General features: G+C 40.7%; 1 protein-coding gene across 3 annotated transcripts in view; it reads right to left on the bottom strand.

Annotated features, from left to right (window-relative positions):
• RALGAPA1 (Ral GTPase activating protein catalytic alpha subunit 1) overlaps nucleotides 1–24,432 on the bottom strand; it is a 286,398-nt gene that overhangs the window by 248,241 nt on the left and 13,725 nt on the right. For all 3 annotated transcript variants that reach the window (XM_019518882.1, XM_019518883.1, XM_019518884.1), the window contains exons 2-12: nucleotides 21,156–21,266; nucleotides 19,649–19,698; nucleotides 18,641–18,698; nucleotides 18,081–18,124; nucleotides 16,849–17,026; nucleotides 15,244–15,359; nucleotides 14,688–14,826; nucleotides 8,857–9,065; nucleotides 6,866–7,105; nucleotides 4,696–4,887; nucleotides 826–954 (exon numbers count right to left, since the gene is read on the bottom strand). In XM_019518882.1, the coding sequence (XP_019374427.1) occupies nucleotides 826–954; nucleotides 4,696–4,887; nucleotides 6,866–7,105; nucleotides 8,857–9,065; nucleotides 14,688–14,826; nucleotides 15,244–15,359; nucleotides 16,849–17,026; nucleotides 18,081–18,124; nucleotides 18,641–18,698; nucleotides 19,649–19,698; nucleotides 21,156–21,266 (1,466 nt within the window). The remainder of the gene's footprint in view (nucleotides 1–825; nucleotides 955–4,695; nucleotides 4,888–6,865; nucleotides 7,106–8,856; nucleotides 9,066–14,687; nucleotides 14,827–15,243; nucleotides 15,360–16,848; nucleotides 17,027–18,080; nucleotides 18,125–18,640; nucleotides 18,699–19,648; nucleotides 19,699–21,155; nucleotides 21,267–24,432) is intronic.

Raw genomic sequence — 24,432 nt, 5'->3', positions numbered from 1 at the left:
AAAAAAAAAAAAAAAGAAAAAAAATCCCCTACAATCAATCCTCAGAACTGTTCAAAATAATCAGCCTCTGTGCCGACATCAGCAACAGAAAATATCAACTACAGGAACAAGACTGTCAACTCTAGTTAACCTTTACTAGAACAAATACTACTGCAAACCATAGAATAGTGTTATACAAGCTATTTCTAATTAAAAGTAGCCATCCAAAATCCTACAGTCCTTGTATTTCATAAAAAAAACTGAAATTAAAATGTAAATAAAGTATTAATAGCTATGGTTAAAAATAAGGAAATATGTTCCTAAATGTTTATCTCTGACTTGGTATTATGCTACCGCATGTGCTTGGTTTAGAGACTGGTTGGTGACCACTGCTATCTTGACTGACTGGTCGATTGTGGAATCTCTCACAGCCATTCTCAGTCTGTCAGAGGCTCCATGATCGGGAGTGGCAGGACGCATGTGGCTAGGGTGAGCCATGCCCCCTGCTGCCCGGACCAAGCTGGGTGAGCGGGATCAGAGCCTGGGCGGCTTGTCTGGGAGGCAGGGGGAAGGCGTGGTAGATTCTGAGGTGCCCTTCACTTATAAAAAGTGATCTTCACCATAAAAAGGTTGGAAACCACTGGTCTGCGGATAAAGTTACTCTCCACCCATGTAACTAATCAAATCTACAATGAATTTAGCAAATCTACAATATTATGGAAAATCTGGGGACTCATTCTGTAACATAACTCTGTTGTATTCCTTTAATACTTTTACTTAAGCAATGTTAAAGAAAATATGCTTTAAAACAAGAACATAAAATTAGGAAATAATTGTATTCCATACCTGCAATACTGACTGCATTCCCGCTTGTACACTTTGCTCTTCAATATCTACTTCGGATATTTTATTCTGATAGCAGCCATTTCTTGTCCAACTTGAATTCTGGATGTGACTAGAATTTGTCATTTTTTCCTGAAGCATAAAAAGTATTTCTTAAACTCCCATAGAGAAACAAGTGCAAATAAAAATTACACAAGCTTTGTTTTTGGTAGGATTTTGGTTTATTCATTTTTTAAAGAAAGAACTGCAAATGACTACTGAAAGTGCAGGCTGGCTCAAATTTAAGTATTTAAAAGTAGTTGGAGAAAAACTTTCCCTCAGTTTTTGTTTACTACTTTTCCTCATCTTCTTTTGGAACTATTTTTCATATGGAGAATTTATAAATTCAGCAAGTCACCCCTTAAATTATTTTTTGAAAATATATATTTAAAGTTTGAGAGAAACAAGAATTTCTGTGGGTAGTATCCTATATTGGACCAGCTGCATAGCTGGGATAGGCTTAGATAGTTTTTGTAGGCAGTGCATTTTTTTCAGGTCTATAGAAAAAGCAAGCACTTCTAGGCCTAAAAACAGTTTGCAGGGCTGTGAAATTAGAGAATACAATACTCCCAGGAATAGCTAACAGAGAAAAAAACTGAAGACAACAAGATAGCTTGATCAGTGGAATGATCAATATCATTTGAAAGGAAAGAAGACTGTTAACATCTGTAAAGCAAACACTAAAGTTTAAAATTAACTTACAATGAAGACCATATGCTAAAAGCCACACCAGGTACCATATTAATATGCAACTAGTGCATATTTTAATCATTAAGGACCTACCTGATCCTGTTCTGACTAAAGTGAATGGGAGTTTTTGCTATTAGCTTATGTGGTACAGAACTCGGCTTTGGAGCATCTAGCCTTCAGCCTGTGGCTCACACTGCCTCTAGGATATGGAACAATATTTTTCCAATATAAATGCTACTATGCTTACAGTTACACTGAATGGAATTAAAATAAAACAGATCAACTTCAACCATCTTTTAACAGTGTGGCTGGTTACTGGAAAAAACTTGTAATTTCTTCAAGTATTGCCCACAGGCATGTTCCACTGTTAATGGATATATACCTCAGGCACTTACAACTCAGAATGTTCTGACCTTAGCACATGAACAGATCCAAGATTTTGGAAAGGGGAGGCATCCTGCACTGCAGGGGTGGTTGCACTCTGGACTCCCTGCCTCTCCCCACCACACCAGGCAGACTGCACCACAGGAGCAGCACTGAGGAACTTTAATTTTTAAAGTCCGTCAAGCAGGCAAGAATCTTCCCTCCCCTCTTCCTTCCCTCCCTTGCTTGGTACATTCTCTCCCTTCCTTTCTCCTTCGCCAACAATGCCAGGGGCAAGGTGGGATGGTGGAGCTCCAAAGCCATTCCCTCCCTGCTCCAGCCAGGCTGCATATGGAGCCAGGCTCACCTTCTCCTGCACCTGCTCTCTGGCTGTCAGGGAACGCTCAGGGGACTGAGAAGGGACATGCCTGCTGTTACTGCTCTTACTGGCTAATCCCAGCTTTGTGCAGAGCCCAGCTGGAGTAGGAAGAAGTGACTCTGGATGTTCTTGGGCTTCATCCTGTCTGTACCCCAGGACAGTCAGAGACAACAGCAGTGATGGATGGGGATGGGAAGTGCCACTTGGTAGAGAGGGTAAGGGGCTAGGGGGTGGAATTCTTACTTGCCTCTGGCACTTATAGGCATGGTTGCTCCAGTGTGCTGTAATTACAGTGCATCAGAGCAGACTCAATCAAGTCTGCTAGAACATGGTAATTACTGTGCTCCAGCAGACTTCAGCATCACATGTATCAGTGTACCCACATTGCAAAATGGCAGCAGGGGCACTTTAAAGTTCATTGAATGAGCTTTAGTTAAAGTGCCCCCGCCACCATTTTTCAGCATGGGGATGCTGATACACATGACGCTGCAGGTGTTTTAGAGTGGCTGTCAGTGCTACTTTAATTAAAGCACCCCCTCCCCACATACACACACTCCTGGAGCATGTGTATAAATGCCCAAAATGTTCCTGGCTGCTGCTCCTTCAGTGTTGTTGCCTGAAAAGGGAGGGAGTGCATCTGTGCCAGGCCACCTAATACAGCCCCTCTGCGCAGGACAGGAACATCACTGACTAAGTCATCCCAGCCAAATATTTATCTAACCTGCTCTTGAAAATTTCCAGGTATGGAGATTCCACAGCTTGTCTTGGCAGTCTATTCCAATGCTTGACCAACCTCGTAATGAGAAATTTCCTCCTAATCTCCAAACTAAATTTCCTCTGCTGCAACTTGAGGTCATTGATTCTAGTCTAGTTTCCTGTGACTATAGAGAATAATCTATTTCCATCCCCTCCATATCAATCTTCAAATACCTGAAGGGCAATAATCAAATCCCCACTCAGTCTGCTCTTCTCTAGACTAAATAACCCTAGTTCTTTCAGCCTTTCATTATAAGTCAAGCTTCCCAGGCATCTAATAAATTGTGTCACTCTCTGCTGGACTCTTTCCAGTGTATCTACATCTTTCTTGAACCCTGGGGCCCAAAACTGGATACAGTACTCCAAGTAAGGCCTCACAAGTGCTGAACAGACTAAAAGAATCATTTCCTTTGATTCACAAGTGACACTCATGTTAAGACAATCCACGATACTGTTGGCTTTTTATGAAACAAGAGTACACTGTTGGCTCATACTTGGCTTGTCCTCGTTGGCTGACAAGTCCTTGTCCTTGCTTGTACTTTGCACAAAGGACATAAAAGTAGTACGCACTTCCACTTAATTCCTCTCAACTGCCTTTGACTTGAGACACACTTCTGCTGTTTGCATTAGAATACAGTTCTGGCATTAAATTTACTGTTTTCTGTAAACTGTTATTCCTTCTTGATTTTAGTTATTGTTTTGATCCAGTTTTTATATTTCTCCCCATTCTGTTTTTTTTTATTCTTTTGGGAAAACAGTTTACATTTGGGTCTGTACCATCTGACAACACAAGTTGAATGAGGCATCATTTTTCTCTTCACTCTGCCTCTCACATGACTAGGCAACGTACACTGTAGATGGCCACTCCAACTGTCTTAAATGCCTGCTATGTTAACCAATAGGTTCAGTCTCAGAACTTGGAGCATGAAGAAGAATGAGGGGTTTCATGAAGGTTGTGCAGGTACCTCTCACTACAAAGTCTACAAGCATAAGTGACTGAGGTTCAGTTAAAAAATGCATATAAAATCTCAGACTAGGGAATTTTCTTTTAGGAAGCTTGTGATGGGGTGGATGAATACAGTGTCAAATTCTATTAGAATATATATGCACTGTCAAAACAAGTTCCACCATTCTAACCAGGGAGTTAGGGTTAGATTTTCAAAAGGTACAGGAGAAGTTAAATGCCCAACTTCTGCTTGGGAGGGGGTGGAGAACTACATAGAATCTGGAGGCTTAACCTGCATTTCTAGTTCTGAAAACTCTCACACTTGAAGTTAAATATGAAATAAGAAAACTACAGAACAGTCCTGTTTTAAATTAGTTTTTGTCCCTAAAAAACAGTTATAAAACTAGCCCTTTTGCCTACAATAATGCATAAACAACATAAATGGGACAAAAAATGTGAGGCAAAGGCACGGACTGAAAGAAACAGCACCACAGCTACGATGATATGCTGAAGCTCTATTTAGTCACACTTGAGGATAAAAAATATAAAAAGGCATAAAAGTGTGTATATCTCAGTGATTCCTTTCATTCATTTTTCTTAATCGATAGACAACCAGACTGCTAAATGAAGTGCATGCTTTAAAAAGGGTTGGGAACTTTAAAAAAAAGTCTTTTAAACTTTAAAGTTTTTTTTTTTTTACCTCCTCTCTCTCTTTTGCCTTCTCTACTGAATTATGCTCTGCAACATTTTCATCACAATCTATATTTGCAGACTGCATTATTTCTTCAGGTTCTTTCATAAATAAAGGTTTATCTTCCTGTTGTATCCACTCCTGGTATACCTTCACCACTTTCCTCATGGCAGCTGCTTCACAAATTGGCAACAAAAATGCCTAGTAGGAAAAAACCCAAACAAAAGCAAAAATCACACAATTTTACTACTGAGAGACAAGTTAGAACTAAACTGCATGATCCTCACTCTAGTTCTAGTAGCAAACAATTATAGATATATCTATTGCTATATTATATCAATATGCTACAAAAGACACATTTGAAGCATCTCAGAAAAGGCTAGCAGGATGAGGGTCTATAAAAAAAGCCTCATAACAAACCCTCATCAGAAGAAAGAAAAAGCTGAACAGAAGATTCTGCTGCATCCCATTCTCTGTGTAGAAATTGTAAAGAGCAGTGGGTAATAGGGTTCTTAATCATCAATTCAAATATTATAACAAATAACCATTTGTTCTACTGTCATTAAAATGAACTTTTAAGAGCTGCAGAACTGAAAGTAAAACCTTTTCTTCAGAATTACAGCTTTGACAAAAAGTACAATTGGAAGCCAGCTTGCTGAAAGATACCATCCACTTCAGGAAGTATTATGTCACCGCTGTGTTAATAAAGAACATGGACAAATGTTCACTTAGAGTGGTTTCAAATTGGTGGGGGGAAGCTGTTGCCCTTGCTACAGACCATGCAGCAACTATTACACTATAACAATTCAGTATAGCACCAACCTGTAGTGATACAAATATAGCAAAATCACTCTAACTTTTAACCCTGTTGTCGCAGAGCTCTCAGGTGCCCTGCGACTGAGAGCAGAAACAGCTTGGGAGAGACCCCTAGTGGGAAGGGGGAAGCTCAGCTGCCAGTCACCAGAACTGCGCAGGTGCTGGTTGCCCTAGCAACCAGGGAAACCTAGAGACAGGAAGGGGCAGAGCTTAGCCCTTCTTAAGCCCAGGCAGAAGGCCAGGAGGGTAGTTTCCCTCCTGTGGCCGAGGGAGGAGGAACTCAGCCAGCACTAAGGGGAAAACTCTGATGGTGGGAACATCCCCTGGTTCCTGCTGGGGGTTGATGCATTCTCTCTCTCTTTCTGGTAGGGATGGATTCTTATTTTGACCAGGACGGTCTAGCTTTTATGTTGTAGCCCGGGGGCTTTGTGTTCTTGTTTTTACTGTGTTACTGGAGGACTGGGTGAGGCTATTAGGGGTTGGAGGAGGCCTCATAGGGACTCCACAGTAGTGCGGGGGTTCCTGGCGCTGGAGAGGGCGTAGCATTGTTTGGGGTGCACGGGCCCCAGCCCTGGAGCCAGGGGGCAGTGAGAAGCCTGGAGTTAGGGGGCAGGGAGGAGCCCCAGAGCCAAGCGGGGGCAGGGAGAAGCCCCAGAGCCAAGCGGGGGCAGGGAGAAGCCCCAGAGCTAGCACTGGCAAAAAGTCCCTGAACGGGCAGTGAGGGACAAGCTAGAAGGCACCGGTAGGGACATGGGCTGTGAGACGAGCTAGAGGGCGCCAGCGAGGGTGCAGGCTGAGGGACAAGCCAGAGAGCGGCTGCGTGGCGCAGAGAGAGGAAGACAGACCTGAACAACACCAGATACATCTGCGAGGCTTGGGCTGCGGTGTAAGGGGAGGAAAGGAGCCGCAGATAGTGCCTCAAGCACCAAGACAGAAAATAGGCAGCCTCCCACTTGATTGAGATCTTCCAATCAAGCAGATAACAACAAGGCGTGGCAGGTGAAGGCGGGCGGTTGGCCCTTGATCGGTGTTGCGGGACCACTAATAGACGGCCCTGAAGAGGCACAACTGTCACATCTGTTCATCCAGGGTTAAAGGTTAATATCACACATGCATATTGCTACAACTGACCAATGTACTCTGTCAAAGTTACACTTAAAGTTAAATGTTGCTGGAATTATAACAAATCCAAGAAGTAGAAACATAGATTTTCATATTCATTATTATAAAGTATTTTTTCCTTTTGAATTCATAAAATATTTTGTTGCATTGAAAAGTGTGCTGCTTAGCACAGAATGAACTTAAAGCTGTAATGGGATTAGAGTTATACTTAAACAAAAACATGCACTGATGGGTTATTTACCTGTCGAAATATCTCAGTAAGAAAGTTAACATTACTTCTTTTAGAAGAAAAGACTTTACGGACTATTTCAATATCAGTTAGGTGTTCTTCATCCATACTGCAGAGGCTAGAGGAACTTGGCTCTCTCTCTGTCAGGGTGCTAGTATTAGAATGAGATTGTTCTGGTTCTGCATTTCTATCTTGTCTATCACCATTGTCATTTTTACTGTCTTCCCTTGAAGCCATGCTAGCAGCTGCTCTCTGAAAGCAAAATGAAAAACAAAAAGTAAAATTAATTTCAGCAGTATAATAAGACAATTGTTAAAACAACACAGAACAAATTCCACAGACAACCTAAGAAATACAGCATGACTACAACCACAAGCTTACCATGCTATACTGCTCTTTGAATCACCATACCAAACAGTGAAGCCTGTCTGTACTACCTTATGAAGAAGGCTAAGTATCATACTAATTAGGAGTACTAATTAGTCTGCTGGTAGCACTTTGCCAACACAGCTACACGGCTTCTGCTTGAAAAGGTACATAATCCAAACCTCTGTAGTATATTTGAAGATGCCTGGCATAATATGTTTGTCATGTCATTATACCCATACTGGACATCAAAACTTCCCTTATCTAGTGTCAAAGATCTGGCCTGTGGAACCCCATCATCCAGCCCGTGGGTCTTGTTATGAACCCCAGCACGTGGCTCAATCCATGAGCTGCATCTGATGTGCAGGGCTAGTGCATGGGCCTGATTTGGCCTAAAGCACCAGCCCCATGCTATATATTCAGCCCACAGGGCCTGATGAGTGTGACAACCTTGCAGTAACAAACACAGGAAAACCGTAACCATGAAACCCATTAAAGACTAGATTTCAGATTGAAAGGAAGTCAGGTTATCATCTAGTTAGAACACAGACTTCTATTCAAATCTGTGGGTCCTTCAATTTGCTAATTTTTAATGCGACAGTTATTTATTGGAGTTTTCCGAGATATCATCACAAAAGACCCGATCTTGCACGCTTTTGTGCACAGTCCAACTAAAATCAAATGGAAACTGAATTCCTGGACTGGGTACTAAATTAAATTAAGAGCATTGCACTACAAGTGAAATTTGTTACTGTAAGGCAGTGATTTCAGTACAACCAGATCCTTTGAAGAGTGACGGGAGGTTATGAGGAGATAAGCTAAGTGTGAGGAGATAAGCAGGTAAGTGCAGGCTCAGACTTGTCCCTCCCTTGCCGATCCTCCCTACCCCCACTTGGGTGCTTACACGATAATATGTAATTTTTTTTTGGCATTGGGTACTTCTCAATTCACAGCAGTTATGGATGGGTGCAGAGTCCAAAAAGGCTGAGAATCACTACTGCAGAGCTATGAACAGATGTTGCATCTATTCCAGAAGAAACAATTTTCTCCCAGGATAAAGTATTTTCATATGTCCATGTCTGTTGTCCTGGGACAAACCCTAAAAAGGTTCACAGGACAAGGAGTGTTAAAACAGTTTGTCCTGCAAAGTACATCTGAATGGTTGTCCTGGGACTACATCACTGAATCAGTGGCAGAAAAGTGTCAGTACATTCAGCCACTTATTAAACCCTGGCTGAAATAGTGAAGTGTGCACATGCCAAATTTCAGGACTTTTCTGTTTCGGGACAAACACAGGTACAACTGGTCCTGGGAAAAATGTAATGTCAGCTCCTGGCCTAAATGTATTCCAGCAATTCACCAAAAATGTACTGTTCAAAGCAGTTTTTTTGTTAACATAAATGGAAGTAACATTTTATGTTTTCACTCTGGTACAAAACAAAACAATATTTAAATATTAGGCACACCCTTTGAAATTGGATTCAGGTCTGGAGACTCTCCTAAATCTCTTGTCTTTTGTTAGTGAAAGCTATAAAAGGAGCTTACGTTAGTTAAGTATCTCAGCATTGAGATTTCAATAAATAAATCAGCCAACCTCAAAATGTATAAAAACACTTGAAATGTATGTTTAGTGATACCTGAATATTCTTTGGCACATTTTCACCTTCTACTCCAGGAATATGAGGTCCAGCATGAGGTTTTGGCTCAAGCCAGAAAGATACCAACCATCGAATGACAATAACACGAGCCTTAAGGAAAGGTTCTTTTGTGCAATATATTGCTTCATTGGTTTCAGCATCTTTCTTTATCATTATGTAGTGGGGCTTTGGTCTCATCTGTGGTATTTCTGTAAAGAAAATAAAGCATTAAAAATGAATCTAGGGAAGCCCTCTCCAATACCAGTTCACTTATACAGGTTTTAACTTCTTGAAACTCCTATGAGTGCATAAATCAATTCTAAAATCTGCTGAGATGGACACTCTCAATAACTGAGAGAAGTCAGAACACATCTGAAAAAGCCTGCACCTTTCACAAGGTTAGACAGTGGATTAATGGTTCAGAAGGACGTAAACATTTTCTATTTGAGAACGAAGCGACACATGCAATTTTATGATCTAGGTTGCAGAGTAATAATTAACGAAGAAAGGTTAATTTATGAACTATATTTTTATCCAGATGAATCCCTAAGCTATTTTAAAAGTAAGGTATTATATTTAGAAACTACATGGTCCGTTATTGAAACATACTTACATGTGGAAAGAAATCTAGGAACTGTGTTTCCACAGCTACCAGCAAAACAACTGCACCATTTTACTTGTCACAATAAGGGGAATTTTAAATAGGCAGACTATAATTACCCAATTTGGAATCTGGCCCAAGTAATCAAGTCATCTTCACTAAATGGCAAGAAGACATGGTCAATCTTCCATTTAAAAATGAAAAGTGTTTGCAATTACTCAAGCGGTCTGCTGAAGCAAACTTTATAAAATGAAGAAAGATCCCTATTTTGTAGTCACTATCTTTACCAGAAGGTTGGAAGACCATACAGCAGCCCTGGCTGGCAGTAGTATTCAGAGATATGGGCAAGCAGGGCATGAGCTTCAGGTGTCAATTTGGAGGGGGCACAAGAAGGGAGGCTGCTACTACCGCCACCATCCAGGGTACAAAGTTACTTGCTACTCAGTGTGTGTACAGAAGGATTGTGTTAGCAGCTTGCATTTCATCTCCCCAACCACTCTACACCGTTAGAGGCTTTGTCCTAAGGTCATGTGGACCCTAGAAAGTTTTGTTGGGGACAGCAGCTGACTACTACACTGCAGGGAGTGTGAATAGCCTTTGGCAGCTACACAATCCCCACCTGCAAAAACCATAAGTGAAGTATATTATGCACTAGCACCCAGCACCACTTTCTGACGCAATGCACTGAAGAGCGCATTATCAGAGGCTGATGTTATAACAAAGGAATTCTGGCATCCAGTGCCAACGTTTTACAAGTCTATTTTTTCTACGTGATACATTTAGTTTGCACAGCTTAAAGTTCCATAATTCTTCATGCTTCTAGCTCCCACCATCAATCTGGAACTAAAGAGGCTGCAGGACAGCCTGAAAGACCCATGAACAGGTTGTACGTTTCTTCTATACTGCTGTAATTTAAATAGCAGCTTTTTGTGCAATGACGATGCTTCAGAAATATCTGAGGGCAAACAATCAATGCTAGCAGAGTACACAGAAAGAGTCACAGGCGACTTTACAGCTGTTCACTGACCTGAACAGTCACTTCTGAGCTTCAGAAACTAGTTCTGAATCAGGACTGCACTGTGCTGAAGATCTGACGATCCGCACTGGCTACAAAACTTCTGAACATGGAAGGCTATGTTTCTGAAGTTGCATGCCAAACTTGCACTAGTTCTTCAGTGTAAAGGTACAAGAATAAAACTTATTCTCGCTGCTAGAAAGCAGGTGGAGATCAGCATGGAAGGTTGTAATACCAGACACATTAACCAGTGGGAAGTCAGCCTGCCGTCAAACACAGTTGGGGCCATTATCATTAATGTGTACAGAACCATTAACCATGCTCTCCTACAGAGGGGTCATGACTTATCTTAGATAAACTGCAGGAAACAACAGAAAGCAATGGGCTTCCCAAACCAGGAGGAAAAAATAGAAAGGATGTATATTCCAAATCGTGTCTCACTCCCAGATTGTGCATTACAGAGAGGGGATACCTTTTCTCCAGTTATGCAGACACTGAGGTCACAGAGTAGCCAAGACATTAATGCTGGCTGATGAGGGAAAGTACATGACCTTTGTATATTCAGGAACACAAGCCTGTCCCAGAAGCTTCAAGCAGGGACAATCTACCCCACATATCACATTCCTATTGCCACAGTTGAAATGTCAATAACTCTTTTTGGGGACATAGTATATTCACTGTTCCCCTGGCTCAAAGGCATATACAGGCAATCTAGAAGAGGTGATCTACACAGGCGTAGAATGACTGTCAAATGTGCTTTTGGACATGAGAAAAGCTGCCAGGAATAGCAAGCCAAACTTCCCCATTATTGTTGCTGACTGCTGTAAGCTGCCTACAATTTGGTAAGCAGAAGGGGCAGCCTTGTCAACAGGATGGTAGGCAGAGGTGGATAGATTGCTGAATTCATACAGCTAGATAGATACAAGGGAATTATCTATAACCCACTGTTCAGCTGAGTAAAGGCTTAAGAAAATATTGCAGTGATGTGTCCAGAAGTATGACCACACTTTTTTTTAAAAGCAGTTTTGCCTTTTTAAAAGGCTAAGTGGGGTGGTCATTTAGTGCCTCCATTTTATTGGCTATTAGTTTTGAACAGAGAAAGAAATTTAACAATTAATTAAAGATTTTATTTGTGTGATGAGCAAGATTCGTTCAGTGTTTTCATTCAGTGCAAACAAATCAAACATCATGCAAAAACATTTCAGCAGAACATATATGATAGTAAAACCCATTTAAGTGGCATTTAAGTACTGAGAACAGTAAAACTTAGTAGTGCATGGCTTAAAGACTACTGTAGTAAACATGCAGTTCTCAGGGAGAGGACTCCAAGTTTGCCTACAGTTCTTGCAGTTCTATCTTGGAAGTACGTTTGAGGATGGTGGTACTGCCCTCCCTGGGTTGGACAGGGTGTTCAGTTCCTTGCAAATAGTATTTCCATAGGACGAAGTGGATGGGCCACAGGGCATGAGGTTCCACAACTTTTTGTAGGATGTCAAGGATGATCCAGCTGCGGACGCTGATTTAAAGAGACAGAGAGGTTATTAGACTTACAGTGCTAACACAAAGAAAAAAAAGATGACTAAAAACTCTATGCATTTTTCCTATAAAAGTTCTAAATGAGCAGATTAGAAAAAGTCACACTACTTCCTGGGTGCTGGAACTTAGTTGCAAAATATCGTAAAACCAATTGGCACTTATACATGAGTTGATGCACTGTAATTACAGCACGTTGAAGCAGGCTTGATTAATCAAATCTGCTGGAGCGTGGTAATTACTGCACTCCAGACTCCAACATGCCATGTACCAGTGTCCCCATGCTTAAAAATGGCAGTAGGGGCATTTTAACTAAAGCTCCTCCCCCTCCCCTCTGCTCCTAGACCAATTAATGGGAAATGAGGAGTGGGAGTTGAGTGGCTGTTTCTGAGGGAGTGTGTTGGAACTGATCAATGGGCCAGAAAAACAAATAAAACACAAAGAATCATTTTGGTAGTTGTGGTTTCAGCAGAGGGTTAGTGATGATGAGGATGGTACTGCAATGGAAACTTAAAAAAGGTGTACAAAGGTATCCTGTTGAAGGAAAGAAAGTAGCTTTACCTAGTATTCTCAAGGAATAGGATTAGATTTCCTGCTACAACAATTTCCAGACTGCCCCACAGACACACAGAAAGGGACCTTTGTTGACCTGCACACAGATGGGCTTCACAAAGATTTAGAAGCAAGCCATACCACCTAGCTGCTCCTGCCAGAAGCAATGTTGGACTCTGAAGCTCAGGATACCCCATCCCTATGTCCCTCATCTACCTCAACATGGCATGAGTCAATTATTATTTGGGACTCGGGTACTCATTGCTTTATATTTTGTTTGCAAACCTACCTTTTCAGAAAAGGCTTGGTCTAATGTGCTATCTGCAGCTGAACCTGCGCAGGGAAACTTTTTCACTATGATGCTGCTGACTTGGGTGTCTAGTTTTTTTTTGGCGGGGGGGGGGTTGTTTTTTGTTTTTTGTTTTGTTTTGTTTTTTTACAATGAGCAGTAGTTTTTTTCTAAATTAAATTTTAAATCTCTGATTTGGTAATTGTACTTTCTAGCAATGGGTTCTGATATCTAAATTTGACTGATGGAAACAATTATGCAAGTCTACCAAATACAATGGCCTTGCAGTAATGTATTACTTTGTCCTTGTTCATGAGAAAAGGCACTACTTCAAAACAGAGGGAGAAGGGATGTGCATATTCAGACAGGAAAAGCAAGCATTTGGGGAAAGCAGGGATGGGGTTTACTGAACTTACCAAGGCTCTTGGCCCTTTCCTCACTGCTTTCTTCTGAGTCATTTAGGACCAGCGCTGGCCCAGATGAGTTTGAAATAGCAGCTGATTGTTTAAAACAGGGTTGGCATCTGTCTCAGCATTTCTCTTCCCAGTGTTTTTGTCATCTTCTTTGTGCACCTCAATTTCCTTGTTCAGGCTCTTGCGGGGAATCCCTAAAATGGTGTGAAGCTTCTGACACAAGGGACAACTTGCTGGAGAGTGCCTCCTGACTTTTTGCTCTGTGACCTTGCCCTACAGTAGGCCTGCAAGAGATCTTCTGCTTGGTGCTACTTCCAGCCCCTCTTCACCCCAAAACACACACACAGATGCTTTGAATAGCATCCACTCTTCAATCTCTTTGTACACATTTCCATTTCTAAAGTTTCCCTATGGCTGTGCTTACACTGTCCCTTCGCTCCACAGTCTGAAGGAGCCAGTATCTTGCGCCTGCTCCAAAAAGAAGCATGCAATTCTGGTCCAGCTTTCTCTATAGAAAGTTATGCCTGTCTATTTGCACATTGGGATGAGCAGAAAAAGATTTCCTAAACAAAGTGAGACTTTTAAAGGAAAAGGTTAGGCTTCACGATCAGCTCAACTTAAGAGTTCAAACAAAAGTGATACAATGTCCATACTGATATTATGCCAGTTGTCTTGTAGCAAGTGAGGGTTTGTTTCACTTGGGATTATGTAGTTATTATGCTGACACAAACCTCAAATTATCATTTTATAGCAAATTGTGTGGATGAATGCAAACCCACACAAACAAAAGCTGAAACAGTACAGACCTAAATGTTTCAAAGGTGAGTTAAGCATGGTAACTATCCCAATCCAATGTTACAACACCTGTTAAAACTCTAGCAAAAATGGAGGCATGGCAAGCTTAGCTTATGTTAAACGTTTGTTTCAGGGATGCACAGGTTTTAAGTGATACAATCACTTTATCTTAACTTGTCTTGGTTTGAAGTTTTACAAAATATTGTGGAATACAATACTAAAAAGATCTACACAAGTACATGGCTGTCACCCAAAGACCAACACAGCTCAGTTCTTTTGGCCCCAAAGAACTCTTTTTTTCTCTTAAAGTAAATTAAAAATTAATAATGCATGCTGCATTAAAAGCTTAAAATGAAAAAAATAAACAATTAAGTGTTAGTTTAAATAAAAAACAACTTAATATAAACATCTAAACTTGAATTAAAAGGACAGATTGTGTTTCATGAATAGAAGTTAACTGAATAAAACTTAAGTCTACTATAGATAGGTACCACAGTTCTGAAAAGTAAGAAAAATTTTGTCTTTGAACACAGTTCCCTTGGGCAGCATCACTCAAAAGAAAAGTTAAATGATTATACTGATGCATTACTACAGAGTATATAATGGTTTTAATAATGCTGAAATACCACTTACCAAGTACAGGGTTATACAAGCTGGTCTCCTTACAGATGTTTGGGAAAATATAAGGCAAATAGTATTTCTTAAAATTTGAAAACAAAAATGAAAATCCCTTTTCTTGGTTTTCCTTGTTCTTCCATTCTAAACTCTTAACCTTTTAAAGAAGAAAAAAAGTATGTTAAAACTGATTTGGAAATTAACACGTTATATATATTTTAGCAATAATTGCTAAGTGTATCAAACTTCAGAATTTTTCTGTTCTTTATACTAGAAGAATTTACTATAAAAAATAAAGAAATTTTAGTTTTAATAAATTAATTTTTTAAATATATTTTCCACTTATTCTTAAATGGAGAACAAAATTAAGTTTTATTATTTACTTCATGAAATGGATAATATTCAAATTAGACTGTATGCATCACGTTAATTCTGGAAATGTCTCAACCAGCCAATTTTATGGGCAATTAGAAATGACATACAGAGAGGAAAAACTTTAAGGCTTTGCTTCATCAAGATACTTATTTAGATACTAAAAAAGGTCGCATTTCTTTTGTCTGCCAACAGAACATACCTGGATTACCATGTATTTCAAAAGTGCTTCTAGAAAGTAGCTTGTAAGATCTTCTTGTCCTTTGTCTCCAGATTGTGGAGGGACAAGTGGAGTAATTTCCTCTATAGTAACTTGAGCTATTCAAAAGTAAAAAAGATAATTACATTTCATCAATAAATATGATGCTTCCTAAAGCAAATTTTGTTTGCAATGATTATTAAAATGATTCTTAAAAAGAGGGGGTAGGGATGGATGATAATGAAAAACTCTTCCTACAGGACAATTTAAAAGGAAATAAGTTTGGTCCATAAACCTGCTCAAAACTATATATTCTCTTTCATACTTTTTACATTTTCATGTGAAGTACATGCAAAACTATAACCACAGCTAACTGTGTCCAGCCCCCCACAAGAAGAGCCCCATGCAGCGCTGGCTCTGGCTCCGGCTCTACCCCACACCACACAGATCCGGGGGCACCACCCCCCCAGGGTGCAAGCAGCAATGGGAGCCCCCCCACCCCACAAGCCGTGCATCTGTCCCACGTTCCCCCCAAACCCCACTTTGCAGTGCCTGCCCCTGTCCCCTCCTTCACCACGGGGAGTTAATCTGCACCCCCCTCCCCCCACCCTTTTCACCATAAGGATTTACCAGCTGATGGCAGCTATATTGGATATTGGATTGGTATTGACCAATATACCTCCTTAAATATCGGCCCCAAAAATCTCTGTTGGTGCACCCATACCTACAGCACAGCCTCAAACCCTTCCATTCTAATCCCAAGGAACAGAGAAGTAGAAGCAAAGAATAGTGCATCTCCCCCCACCCCCCTGAATGGCAGGAGGGTTTATAGAGCCCTCTCTTTGGGACAGGTGCTGGAGCCATGTAGCAAAGCCTTGAACTGAGTCAGTCTGGCTTCTCATAGGGCAGTGATTCTCAACCAAGGTACAGCAACAATGTGGAGTACCCTAAGAGCTGTGCGCACAGGGGCAAGAGGCACCTGGCTGAAGCTTCCTGCTGACCCAGAATGGTGCAGCAGGGGCAGGACCAAGAGGAAAGGGGAGCTGAGCAGCCCCACTGGATGCTGGCCTGCATGCTGGCCAGGGCCAGGCCAGGAGGCATGGGTGCGAGTGCAGCACTGGCTGCCCTGTGTACAGCTCATCCCCATGTGAAGCTCTGTGGACTGAACCACCTGGGCGAGCCCTGCTGCACGTGCCCCTCCCCTGCAACCCTGGCCAGCTCCTGGGACCAAGTACCCAAGCAGCACCCTTCCCCCCCTCTGCTCCCCCCCCAACATCCCCACAGGGCAGGGGCGGGCAGGCAGGCAGAAGACTGCAGCTCTGCCCCAGGCCCTGGGCCTGTGCAGTCACCACCCTTTGACCCTGTCCCATGATTCCAGCCTCACCTGCCCATCCTGGTTCCAAGCACCTCTTCTCTCCCACCCACGGCCCCTTCCCACAGAGAATTTTGGTGATGTATTGTGGTGGGGAGGAAAGGAGGGGAGTGCTGATATAGCCTGTGACAACTTGCCAAAACTTTGTGTGGCTCCTGGGCCCAAATTATTGCCCACCCTTGACCCATAGGAATAGGAATATATAAAGAACTGAGTAATATTACTAAATTACTTACTTTCTTGAACATTAAGTGGAGGGTTAATGAGATTGTCTAGTGTTCGAGGCCCATATTCAGATTGTGGTGATGAAAACCCAGGAATCAAGCAGGAAAACATCCACAACTGTTCTTTACTACAATTATTCTGCAGTGCTTGCAACCACAAAAGGAAAAGACGCACACCTTCTCGACGTATCTTAAAGGGAGAAAAACTTTTTTTTAACTAGGTAAAGTTTTCATACTAAGCATATGCAGTAATAAATGAATCAGCTGGCATACGTTCTGACAGCCTCCTGGCTTTTATGACTGTATTATGCATCAATAGACTATTGGAAAAATAGATCTTTTACATGTACCAGATACTCTAAGAACTACATTTGAGAAGCCTCTCCTTTGTCAGATAAACGCTTGTTTGGATGGTTAAATAGCATCTATATTCTCCTCTTGGCAAATCACCTGGGAAACGTATTGAGAATCACTTATCCAATAATTCCCCTATATTTAAAACAAGGCATGCATGCATTTAAGAACTAAGATACCAGCATACAGATAGAGACATAGGCAGTGAGACTTTCTTGAACTTTCCCATTTCTGAAATTAATAAAAAACTCTTTTGGCCTAGAAACCTCCATTGAATCTACAAAACCCCAAAAAAGGCCATTGTTAGAGTGCAATTTCTTCTTATAAGATTTGCAGTTGTCATGGGGAGGAGGCGTCAGACCCTACATTTGAACAGAACATGTTTTTTGTGGGAAGAATGAAACAGATTAATTACTATTTGTGGTCTTATTTGTTTGTTGTTTTACATTTAAAGAAATAAGAGCAAAATAGATCTTTCCAGTAACACAACAATTTAAACACTAATAAGTTAAAGTCTGTCCCTAAGTGTATTTGCAGTACTTGCACAAAGAATAAAAGGACAAAAAAATCAAAGAATTCCCATTTTACTGTCCATTGCATCTTTTTAAACTATGTTCTAATTGTATATAAATTGGTGGAATGGATAATCTTATTGTATGCAATAATAAAAACATAAACTATATAAATGTTATATTTAAGATAACACTGATTTTTCCTCAAATCACTGCTAGGACTCATTTTATACAAGTGAGCAGAAGATAAACAAAAACAACTTAGTCTCACTGTTTTTGTTTCAATACTTATTCCAAGAACCCTCACACACATACCTTCCCCCACCACAGCAGTCCCCCCTTTAAAGTGCAAAGTTCAAAACATGTATTTTTGTATACCTTTAAGGAGTTCCCAGTATGAAGGAGCTTCTTTAAAATCAAACCTGAAAAGAAAATACAAGCAACTGTTCTTTGATCTGTATTTAACTTAACATGTCAGAGTTCTCGGTCAGACTTGATACCACCTTTTGAACAAGTCCTTGGCAACCTCTAACTTACTCTTGGTGACCTTGCAATCCCCTGGCAATCAACTCAATGCCAGAAGAAAAAGAAAAATCACCTTTTATACCTTCCTCATAAATCAGTAATATAAATCAAGTGAAAATGGCAATGCTTCTAAAGGCATTAATTCTTTTGCTAATAAAGCACCTAGTTTGTACAATACTGTTTATGATCCAATACTTTTAGATAATTTAAAAATATATTAGTGCTCAGGGAAAGGGTTTCCTTAGTTTAGCCCATGTAAATGATGAATAATTATTATTATCCACTGTAAATAGTACCAATCAAATAAAACTATCAAATTAAAATTAAGTCAACCAGTGATACTTTTACATATAAAATAGTTTTATAAACTATGATTTCCATATATATGTTTTCCTTTCTAGATAAAATCTTACCAATACTATGAAACTGCCACCTCTGGTGAATCCTTTCTGGAACAAGTTGTAAAATTTTCTACAGAAACAAAATACAACAAACTAGGTTGATAAATGTACACATAATAGAAGCATCAAACATTAAGACAAATTAACTTGCATGCAATCTTCTTTGATAATACAACTGCTGAATAGCATTTAAAAGCGATGTGCAAATGTGCAAGGGGGGGCTGACTTCTTTTCTTTTTGCTTATTCACAATTTCAGAAGGCATCATGGTGTTATGCTTTCATCCTCACCTCTTCCTTGTTTTCTTTATTGGGAATATCTGCTTGTGCTGAAAGACTATGCAGAATTATCTGCAAACTGTCAGTCAGTGACATCTCTGATACAAAGTTAACGAAACCTGACAGGAAAGGCCAAGTAATTTTATGAATTACTTAACTTCAGTGCAACATTGTAAAAATAGCTTGTATTTTATCTGAGATTTAGAACTCTATTTTTCGATTAAGGGCTGAGAGAACTTGCAAAATTCATTTCTGGTCTGACAAAAGAGCCTTCATGAACAGGGAAGAAAAAATGCTAACTTTTTTAGGGACTGACCTACATACAGAAAAATCAGAAATTGAATTAATTTCTGAATCAGTGCAAGCTTCTTGAATGGAAGTTTTCTTGAAGGGATACACGCAGTTACTGAATGTTAATTGCAAACTTCACTTCTGTAGGAGTTTTGGCCAGCAATTAAAGACACTCTTTGACTCCTCAGCAGGTAAAGAAGGTTCTTGCCAGAAGACATGCTATTTCATTGTAAAAAGTGCAAGATTAACTCATCTTGCATATTCTGGAATTTTACTCTACATTCTGTTTTCATATAGATACACATCAAGTGAATTAGATTCAGACAAAAGAAGTGAATAAATTTAAATTTGAAATATTTTGAGTGCTAATAAAAGTCATTCTTATGATGGTTATATCACTATTGTTTACATAAGAGTTATAAAAATATATAAAAAGATTCAAATCATCTTACCTCAAAAATAAAAAGAATACCATCTAGTTCTTCCCTCTGGGATTTGTGACCTAAATGAATTAAAAAGAATCCACAAAAAGTAATTTAAGGACAAATTCTAAAGACATAAAATGTCCATGCTGCCAGCCACTGGAAATAGATTTCTCATTCTTGCCATTGCAAAAAGTTTGATTAAAAACAAAATCATAACCTAATTCTTCTGAAATAATATTTATGATATAGAGAAATGGTGTTCAAAATCCCACCCCCCTCCACTGCAAGGTAGATGGAGAGTGCCCGATTTTTCCACAGGCAGATCTGACTGGTGGTCCCGATCCAGTGGGAGGGTGCAGTGGGCACCATCTGGCCACGTGGAGGGGGAAAGGGGTGCAGCCCAGCCCCAACCCAGCTCACAGGGGAAAGGGGAAATAGCCTGGTGCCAACCCAGCGCGGAGAAAGGCCCTGTGGGGGGGAAGGTGGCATGACCCAACCCCATAGGGGTAAGGGGTGTAGCCCAGCCTCAACCCAGCACTGCTCCAGGTGCAGAGGAAGTGGCCATGGCCTGGCCCTGCCAGGGGAATGGGGCACAGCCCAGCTCTAACCAGCCATGTGGGGCTTGGGGTTTCGGACTTTGATGGGGTGTATTAATGGACACTGCTCCCCTGCCACCAAATTTTCTGACCCAGGGGAGTGCCATTGGTTGGATTCCAAGGCTCCACAGGCCATGTTTGGCCTGTGGGCCAGATGTTGAGCACCTCTGATCTAGAGAGGTGCCCATCATACAACTAAGTTAAATTATGGAGTTAATTACCAATCTATCCACTGAAGGACAACTATTTTCTAGATATCAAAAAAAAACAAACCCCAAAACAAAAAAAAAAACTTTGGTAAGTTCATTTTTTCATTTCAAAGTAATTCACAAAAGGTTTCACTTTTTATAATTGTATAAAATATACAAAAAGCACTAGCAGGGCTAGTTTCTTTATGTTAGAAACTAACATAAAAACATTTGTAGTTTTAATTCATAAATTTCCCTCTTGCAGATTATTATAGCAATCTCTAAAATGGAGGTATTATAAAAGGAAAAATTGAGAATTTAATAGAATATGTAAAGGCAATACATTTTTAGACCCATCCCACTCTTCATCTTAAATTATAGCACATTTGCAAAATGTATGTGTCAGGAATTCTTGAATTAAAAAAAACAAACAAACCAAAGAACAGCCAGCTTTACAATCTGCAGATCCTCACCTTGTAAAATAGCTATTACAAACCAAAAATCAGCAAGGCCATACAATACACAGACTTTGTCCTCCCACCTCTCTGAATAGCAGACACTTTCCTCTTCCTGGATCAAGAAGGTTGCAACTGCTACTTGTGTTGAATTGCTCCACCCTAATGAAGGGTCCCAAACAACTAACTGCAGCATTTATGTTCAAGGGCCTGTCTGCTTGAAAGTGTTAACAAGCACGATTGCCAGAAATCTGTATGCTTTACAGATTTCAAATATCAAATTTGAAATTATTACCTTTTTGTTTGAGACCTACTTCAATAGTCACGAAATTTTCAAAGAACACGTAGTATATATGTGAAAAGTGGAGGTCAAAAAACTGTTTGAGGTCAATCGATTCTGCATTCTCTGCAAGATAAACAGAAGATTATTTTCATTTCTCAGAATTATTTAGTCATATCATTAGAATGATAATTTTAATATAGAAATTGAAGATCTTGTATCATTTCCATGAACAAAGCTGAGTATCGTTCAAGTACTCAACATATATTTAGTCGGGGCAAAAAAAATTGACAAAATTTCCGGTTCTTCCCTCTAACTCCCCTCAGTATGTTTATTAAAAATTGCCCATTCTATCCCCCCTCCTGCATTACTTATATTACTGTAGTGCCCTGAGCCCCAGTCATCACTGTTAATGTGTAAGGGGTGCACGCAGATGCATGTGCAGCTCCTGAGTGTGGCGGTACACCCCCTGTGAAAAGGTACCACCAGCCTGCAGGCAGTCAGCACTTGCCACCTTCCACTGGTGGTGTCTGCAGGTGGTCCATGATTGCTGCTGCTGCTGACAGCATCTGCAGGTGATTGCTAACTGCCAGTCAGCGCTCGCCACCACCTCCCACTGCCACCAACCGTGCCACAGCTGCCTGCAGGTGCTCCCCACTTGCCACCGCCACGCTCCCACCGCCAAGAGCGGCCCCACCGCCTGTGGGAGCTCGCCGTGCCCCCCCCAGCCTCGGGGGGCATGTGGTGTTCATGCCAGTTGTGTATTGTTATCAATTCTATCTTAAGTATTCATATGGTATGAATGTCCCTTGCCTAGTCATTCATCAAGTCTTTTCTCTTTTTAAAAGACAGAGAAAGGGAAAATAGTGAGGCTGTTTATACGGCTTGTATGTGTAAATGAACAATCTTTCACTATGTTTAACACCTGGCCCTCCTTGACTAAGTGTTGTTTTAATTGCCTCTGACCATAATTTCCTAATTAAGAGTCCTTCTCAACCTCACACATTATGTTCTATTTCTTCTGTTTAAAGAAAGTTACAACGTAAATCTTTACTTGTGTCCATGAACTATGCAAGTCCTGATAAACTGGTAAATAATAACTGTTGCTACTTGTCCAACAGGATGGCGCAAAGTATGGCCAATGCTTAACAGTATTTCTATCCGGACAGGATCTGTGTAGGCAGCCATTGATTCTCTGGATCGTGGTGTACATAGAGGCCTGATGAATCTGTTTCTAACAAGCCCAAATCAAGAAACACAGCTAGTTACAAATGTCACAGATCCATGTGTTGTCTGAGTTGAAGTCCAAGTTTACAGCATGCTGCTTTCTTTCTTGCTTTGCTTCCATGCTCTGGATCAAAGCCACTTCACGTTGATCTGCATCTGGTGCCAGATGTTCCCTTCAGACTGGATGGGATTCTGTGCACCCCTCCCAGCTTTCTACACTGATATTGAATAACTGCAAGTCATTTTTGCACACATCATGGTACTGCCATAGAGGGTGACCACGCTTTCTAGATAGGTCTCAAATCTTACTACACAAAATATTCTTGGGGATACAGTCTCCTCCCGTTCCTCCCCACCCAACATGGCTGATCCATCACAACCACCCTTACTAGATAGTGATTTCTAAGTGTGTCAGTCCTGAGCACTCCAGTACCGCAAAAATTTGGTATTCTGTCTTCCTACTTTTATTTTCAGGATCGTATGCAGGCACCTCATGTGGAAGCTGTTCAGTCTCTTGATGTGCCTAGCATATGTAGTCCATGTTTCTAAGCCATAAACCAGGGAAGATAGCACACAAGTCTCATAGATTTGCATCTTCACCTTAGCTGATAGTTTGCTGTTATTCCATGCACGTTTCTGGAATAGCCCAAAATGCTTAGCTGCTTTTCTAATTCTGTTAGTCAGTTCAGTCTGAAGATTAGGACTCCACAGAACTAAATAGCCAAAACTGTCAATGACACCAAGAGTTTTATCCTCAGAGTGATGTCTGGGTATAGGATCTCCCAGCATGACTCAAAAAATCTGTCTAAGAGATTTTGAAGGAAAGATTCACTGTGGGCAACCAAGGCTGTATCATCCACAAATAGGAAGTATTTCAGTATCAGGTCTTTCACCTTGGTTTTTGATCTAAACCTTGTGATGCTGAACAGGCCTCCATCTAGTCCAGTTTGAAGAGAAATGCCAGTATTGATGTCCTTGAATGCACAAAGAAGCAGGAATGAAAAGCAGATGTTAAAAAGCATGGGGGCTAAGACACACCCTGTTTCACCCTACTGTTGATGTCAAAGGTATTTCATTCTTTGTTTTCATACATTACAGTTGCCTCCATACCTTGATGTAATAAGCAAATGATGTACAACAGTTTGGGGGGGCGGGATAACCCAGTTTCTTTAGAACAGTAAAAAGGGTCTGTCTGTTGACTGTACCAAAAACATTCATCAGATGGATGAAGGCTATATACAGTGATATGAACCTTTCTTTACACTTTTCTTGCAGTTGCTTGACCAGAAATATCATACCAATGGTGGCGCAACCCAAGGAAAAACTGCACTGACTTTCAGGACAGGTTTCAGTCTTTAGGTAAAAGAACCTAAGGAGCATGATGCAAGTGCCAATTTTCCTGACAATGTTCAATAGGGAGATACTGCTATAGTTGTCAGTCACTGATCTCCTTTGTTTTTGTATGATTGTACAAACCAAGCATCTCTAAAATCTTGCAGTATCACTTCCTCTTTCCAATGCAGCAGTGCCTATGTTATTGTTAAACCGCAACTTTACTATGAACCTTATAAGTGGTTTTACAAAACTGTCAGCAATTTTATCTAGAATAACCCAAAGAGTGAGTGAAGTCAAAGAGAAAAAGGAGGAGGCAGGAATGAAACCAGAGGGATAGTCTGAGGGGAAATACATTAGGAAACTGGACAGGAAGCCGTGAGGAGGCAGAAGAGACAAGAAGGAGACAGAAGGAAGAGATACAGGGCAATATAAAGGAGGAGACAGAAAAGATGTAATTAGTAAGTCACAAGGTAAAGGCAGGAAAATATAGGTCTAAGTTAAGTGACAATAGGGGAAAAGACTGGGAAGTACATAAGAGGACTGGAACAACTGCCCATTCTGCCGAGCAAGAGAAAGAAACACGGTGGCAGCTCTCTACACATGAAGGAAGAGGGAAAGGATAAATGAGGTTTCTGGTGTGTGTGTGTGTGTGTGTGTGTGTGTGTGTGTGTGTGTGTGTGTGTGTGTGTGTGTGTGTGTGTGTGTGTGTGTGTGTGTGTGTGTATTAAAA

Source organism: Gavialis gangeticus, unplaced genomic scaffold (genome assembly GCF_001723915.1).
Source record: "Gavialis gangeticus isolate Ggan-Ray unplaced genomic scaffold, GavGan_comp1, whole genome shotgun sequence".
Classification (NCBI taxonomy): Eukaryota; Metazoa; Chordata; order Crocodylia; family Gavialidae; genus Gavialis; species Gavialis gangeticus.
This window is presented reverse-complemented; position numbering and strand designations above follow the sequence as displayed.